We start from the raw sequence: 6,530 nt of genomic DNA, 5'->3' as shown, positions 1-6,530 counted from the left end.
TTTTCATATTATTAATTAAATTTAATACATCCCGAGTCAAAATGTTAGACGTAAATTGAACGTATTCAACGTTTTAGACGTAAATTGAACGTTTTTAACGTTTTTAATGTAAAATGAACGTTTTGAACACGAACATTATATATATTATGGGCCTATATACATAATAAAACATATATGTTTTATATCAATAAAGCCTGATCAGATCTAATCATATATAGACTTATACATAACTATATATGAGTTTATATTGGTCTTGTTTGATTAGATCTAATTATGTATAGACTCATATATGATCAGACCTAATATATAGGTTCATATCTAATTATATATAATTAAATTTATAATCAAATATAATTATATAATTAGATAAAATTATTTTTCATCGGGTTGAGTTTTTGATTTCTGTCTAATTTTGAAAAATAGAGTTTCCTCCTAATTTCCACGTTTTAGAGTCCTAGGGAGCCGTTCCGACTGTTTCCAGCTAGACGACCGGCTGTATGTGTACGTGTAGATTCATATATGCGTTTAAATAAAATTTTGGCGAATGATATACTTAGAACAAATCAATCAATTAAGAAAACCGACGCGGCCATCCAAAGGGTTCATTGAGACTTAGGTAAGATTAGATTTTGAAGTCAATCAGTCTCGGTCTGGTTCGAAAAACATTTAATAATCATGCGATGATTTATAAGAAAAATATCTGGACATCTTGTTTTTACCCATCCCTATTTTATAATTATTATGGACGCAATACGATTGGGTAAGATGAACCCTTTAAAATAATAATGATACAAAAAAAAAAATTGTATTATAAATATGAGCTAAAAAAAAATTACCAAGAACAGACAAAAGGTCTTAAGAGCAGCAGCGTACTTGGGTATTGAAGAACCGACCGGGGAAAAGCCGTGTGTACTATTCCTCAATATGTACTCATTGTCTAGCTGGACTGAGTAACTTTTACTTTTCCTTTTATACGTTATTAAATCCTACCTCTTTGGGGCTTCAATCTTACAAGCTATTAAGCTCGCCTAAAATACGCGAGCTTCCGTTTTAAACCTTTTAATAAAAAATGATAATAATAATAATAATAATTATATCTAGATAAATAATTTAATCTGAGGATAGACTTGTAAAGCTGAAATAGTAAGTTTAAAGTGTACTCAAAGTTTGTAGCACTTTTGGAGTGTACGTGCGTGCTGGCTGTCATGTAATTGTGTAGAATTGGACCGTAGGAAACGGAAGTGCGAGCCACGCGCTCAGGAGTAAAGAGGGATGCCTGGCTCGTAATCAGTGACACAGAGACGAGGAAGGAAGGGAAGAAAGGCAGAGCTGAGTAACAACAACAACAGCAGAAGCAACAACAACACGCCGTCATCGCGACATTTGCACTCAGATCACGTCGTTATTTAACAAGATTACGTCATTAACCAAACCAAGTTTTGGCATTTCTATATACTAGCTTTCTCGGTCCTTTACCTCGTATTGTCCTCTGATAAGCCACTAAACCCATTAATTTAAAACCTAAACAACTTGTACAATTGCATCTCTTTCGTTATATTTTTCTTATTTTACAAAATGAATTTAAATTGCACCGCTTTTGTTAAATAAAATTTAAAAGAATAGGTACATTTGTCAAGTGCTCCGGTGGTGTTTATAGTATGAAAAAAAAATAAATAAAACGAAAAAAAAGTATCCTTTAGTGGTTAAGAGGAAGCGTTTATATATTTCCTAAGAGAGGGTTGGAAGAAGAGATGGTTCACGTTTTCTCTGGTGTCCGCAGCATTCTCAATGCAAGACCGAGAGCGTTGTAGGACACAAACAGACAGACAAGCAGACAGACAGACAGAGAGTCAGACGGACGGACGGACGGACGGGTTCTATTTCAATTCCAGCAAGTTAATTGGAATTGTTTGCTGCAGACACCGCGAGTCGGTTGTGATGCTTGTCCCTAGACCCACCCACACACTAAACATCTTTTTCTCTCACATCGTTTCTTCACTTTCTCTGTAGTCCATCTACCGCGATATTTCGATGTACATCTCGTTGAAAATTCATTTAGTTACTGCTACTGCTACTGCTACTGCTACTGCTACTGCTACCCTTTTATCATCCACCGTTTTATTTATTTTATTATATTACTTTTAGTGGCACAATTGGCGGATATGATTTTATATAAAAACCGTAGAAAGAGATAAGAAGTTTGTCCGTGATGAAAATATATTTAGAGTGGGTTGATATTGATCCAAATACTTTTTCGTTTGCTTACCACGTAATACGATGATCCAAGCTAGATCTACGTGGCATCCATTGAGATTCCCCATGTGAGTCACTACTTCTTTCGGTTATATCTTTTACTGTGCGCTGGTGGTGCTAGTGGTGATGGTGATAGTGATGGGGATCCTGATGCTGATGGTGGGAGTGTGTGGTAAACTTTTATCACCGTGACGCTCGGCTGGCTTTTCTAAACCTACCCCTACAAGTCTTTCCAGTCGTTTTCTTTTTCTAAGGCATATAACTACATATACAACGACTCGTAAATTCAACGGACGGTGAAAGCCCCCGTGAGTCAGTCGCCAGTAAATCAACAGTAAGTGGAGAATGTTGTATTACAATTGGCTACTTGTCAACTCAGGAATAAGAACTTTCAAACAATTCGAACTTGTGATATATTTTATCAATTCTTATATATTTCTACCGAAACTTATAACTAGATCACTGAAAAATATATATGTTTTTTTTTTTAAACTAAAATTTGTTTTTTCAAAAACACAACAACCCTCTGGGTCAGTTTTAAACTTTCCCAGCCTCTGGTTCTCGGAATTTAAAAATTATTTATCAAACTAGTGGATTGGAAAATTTGATAAATATTCATCAAAATTACTTTAATAATATTCATTTATTTTTTATACATAATTACATTAAATAATTTTTACATAAGTCCAATTACTCCTGATGGAGTTGTGATTCCGAAAACTCGTAAAAAAAAGTCCGAGATGGCCATTAGATTAATGCCGTGCTCTTGAGCTTGATGAAGTAAACGTTGGAATTCTTTGTTTTCAAAAAGTTTATTCGTGAGTGTCTGGAATTTCTCTGACTTGATGACTTGCACGAAAATTTTGAAATCCTCCGAGGTTTCTATTTTCTCATGATAAAGGTCATTTATTTTTTCGTAAGGAAGTAATAATTTTATAGATTCAATGAAGCCAGCAATTCCGGATTTATTTATTCTTCCGTACTTATTACGATAATGCAGATGAGAGTTATCAATACCGAGAAAGCCGTGGACTTCACTGACCCATTTATCAACATTCAATCCAACAGCGGCTAACTCGTCCAAAATTTCTTTGTATTCTGGAATTTCATGGAGAGCGCGATCGAGAGTTTTGTATTCCTCAGAACGCAGATATATGACTGCATGCTGAACTTCTTCGTCGTGTAAGACGTACTCGACAGTCGTACTGATTATGTCTTCAACTGGAATTAGATCAAAAAAATCATCCAGGTCATCGCTAAGATTTTTGACCACGCGTTTGTTAAAAAAATTACTGGGATATTGAGATGAGTTTGGGAATTTCAAACCAAACAAGTCGCTGAGAAATTTGGTAATGTGATTAATGTTGATACCGTGGGCTTCAGCTTGATGACCTAATTCTATTAAGTTTTCATTAACAACTAATTTATCAATTATTGCCTGGAATTCTGGAGCTTCAAGACGCTCAGTAAAATATCTGAACTCTTCAGAAGTTTGGATTTTTTCTTCATAGAGAGCCCGAATTTCATCATAAGGAATTACTTCTCGGATTTCATTCAACATAGCCTGGACACCGCCTTTTTTGGTGCTTAATAAAGTTGTATGATGTTTTGAGTTCAATGATATTCCCAAAAAATCATTGACAAGGTCAAACACAGTTTGAAGATCGCCGCCGGAATCTTCTACGTAATTAGCAAGCTCCTGAACATCGGGATCTTGTTGAACTTCGAACACTAGATTTTTGAATTCTTGTGATTTAATGAACTTAACAGCTTGCAAAACTTCTGGATCGAAGTAGATGTAACGGAAGCTAATTATAGCGATTTTGTCGAAGGGCAATAGCAAAAGAAAATCCTCCAAATGTTCATGAATACTTTGACTCCTGCGAGTAAGATGGCTTGACGGGAATTCGAGACCAAAAATAGTTGAAAGTAATTCTGCGACGGCTCTCACATCAACACCAAAGTTTTTGGCTGCTGCAAGCATTGCTTGGAATTCCTCATTCGCGATAAGAGTATCGATGATTACTTGGAATTTTGGTGACTGAAGACGTTCGACAAGTTGTTTAAACTCAGCAGATGTTTCTAATTTATTGTAGTACATCACTTTGATGTCTTCTAGAGGAAGAAGTGCTTTTATTTCGGCTATAAGTCCAGATACTCCATATGTAGGGACACTTTTTAATGACAATGATTTTGTTGGTGGAATCAGTGGTGGCAGTCCAATAAAGTCATGTAATTTATTAACAAGATCATAAACATCTAGACCTGATTCGTGCAGGTAATCATAAAAACGAATCACATCTTCTATTGCTTCAACTAACTTAACAAATTCACGAAATTCATCACTCTGGATGTATTCAATTACTGATTTAACTTCTTCATCATTCTGCAAGTAACGAGAAACGACTATCGTTATTTCCTCCAGCGGCAAAAGCCCTATGAAATCATCCAAGTCATCGTGTAAAGCGCGTGCTGATCTCACTAGCAAGTGACGGTTTTTTGGAAATTCGAGACCAAAAACAGTTGAAAGTAAATTTGCGACAGCTTTGACGTCAAGACCAAAGCTTTTGGCTTCTGCCAGAATTGCTTGAAATTCTTCGTTCACAATAAGCGTGTCAATGATTGCTTGGAATTTTGGTGACTGAAGACGTTCGACAAGTTGTTTAAACTCAACAGATGTTTTTAATTTGTTGTAATACATCACTTTAATTTCTTCCAGAGGAAGAAGTGCTTTTACTTCGGCAATAAGTCCGGCCACTCCATTCGTAGAGGCGCTTTTTAATGACAACAATGTTGTTGGTGGACTCAGTGGTGGCAGTCCCATAAAGTCATGTAGTTGATTAACAAGATCATAAACATTTAGACCAGATTCGTGTAGATAATCATAAAAACGAATCACATCTTCTATTTTTTCAACTAACGTAACAAATTCACGAAATTTAACACTCTGGATGTATTCAATTACTGACTTAACTTCTTCATCATATTGTATGTAACGATTAACAACCTCTGTTATTTCCTCCAGCGGCAAAAGTACTAGGAAGTCAACTAAGTCGTCATTTAAAGTCCGTGATGCTCTCACCTGCACATGACGATATACCGGAAATTCGAGATTAAAAATTAAAGACAGAATTCTCAGAATAGTATCAACATCAACTCCAGCTTCCGAAACTTTTGCCAAAATGTGTTTGAACTCTTCATTAGAAAACAACGCATTGATAACGGTTTGAAATTCATCAGACTGTAGACGTTCGACTAGCGTTCTAAATTCAACAGAGCTTTCTAATTTATGGTGGTACAGCTTTCTGATTTCGTCAACAGGAAGTGTGTCAAAAATGTCTGTCAGCAATCCAGCCATACCTCCAGTTCGTCTCAGTGCCGATTTGTTTGATCTAAAAGATTGGAAAGGGTCCATGCCGATGAATTGATGCAACACGTTGAGAATCCGGTAAACATCTAGTCCAGATTCGTCTAAATACTTCAATAACGTTCTGACGTAATCCATTTCTTCAATAACCTTAACTAGTTCATGGAACTCAGCACCCGACAAGTATAGTAGTGTCGCCTGAACTTCTTCATCGTTTTCCAAGTAATCAAAAAATATATCTACTACTCTATCTTTGGGAACCAGGGCCAAAAAATCATCCAGGTCGTCATGTAGCGAACGTTTGCTCTTTACAGGACTTCCTCTTACATTAATAGAGAATGCTAGTCCGAAGATTAGCAGCAGTATTAATGACAACTTCATCTGTTTAAAAATAATTTATAATATTTATTTATTTTTTAAAGATATTTTATTGCAATTAATCGATACTTACAGTGAAGTGGTTTGCCGTTAGCTGATTCACTTTACAGAGATTTAAATTCTTTTTATACCAATCGCCAAATCTTCAGATTGTTTAATAAACGATAAGATAACTCGTAAATCGTTATCACTTATGATATATTTATATAGATTTTAATATTGTTTCCAAGTATTTTAAAAATTTAATTATTTTTCATTTGCACTTGAGTGAAAATATTTTGCTTGGCTTTATGATACAAATATTTATTTTTCTTCTTAATAATAATTGAAAAAAAATTTTTTTTTATCGTCATTATAAATTACACTGTAGATATTAAATTATTATCAGACGATAAATAATTTTTTTTATTAAAATCGATACCGGATTCTCGAGAAAAAAATCAAAGTTCAACGTGCATTAAATTTTAAGCTTGATAAGACAAAAATATACATCATATCTTTTTTATCTCAAGCGGATTTATATTCTAAATAT

The 6,530-nt window shown here is 34.8% G+C and overlaps 1 protein-coding gene across 1 annotated transcript; it reads right to left on the bottom strand.

The window, feature by feature from the left end:
* Nucleotides 1-2,877: 2,877 nt before the first annotated feature.
* Nucleotides 2,878-6,215, bottom strand: LOC130672630 (uncharacterized). Its single transcript, XM_057477275.1, has 2 exons — nucleotides 6,072-6,215; nucleotides 2,878-6,001 (listed from the first exon to the last, which is right to left on the bottom strand). Exon 2 carries the CDS (start codon nucleotides 5,999-6,001, stop codon nucleotides 2,930-2,932), a length of 3,072 nt encoding a protein of 1,023 aa, XP_057333258.1. The 5' UTR covers nucleotides 6,072-6,215; the 3' UTR covers nucleotides 2,878-2,929.
* Between the last annotated feature and the right edge of the window lie 315 nt (nucleotides 6,216-6,530).

Source organism: Microplitis mediator, chromosome 8 (assembly GCF_029852145.1).
Source record: "Microplitis mediator isolate UGA2020A chromosome 8, iyMicMedi2.1, whole genome shotgun sequence".
NCBI classification, from domain to species: domain Eukaryota; kingdom Metazoa; phylum Arthropoda; class Insecta; order Hymenoptera; family Braconidae; genus Microplitis; species Microplitis mediator.
Note: the sequence above shows the minus strand (reverse complement) of the source record. Positions and strands in the feature narration are given on the sequence as shown.

What these genes read in the sequence shown, in the direction of transcription:
- LOC130672630 (XM_057477275.1), bottom strand. Translation starts at nt 6,001, where the DNA reads ATGAAGTTGTCATTAATACTGCTGCTAATCTTCGGACTAGCATTCTCT.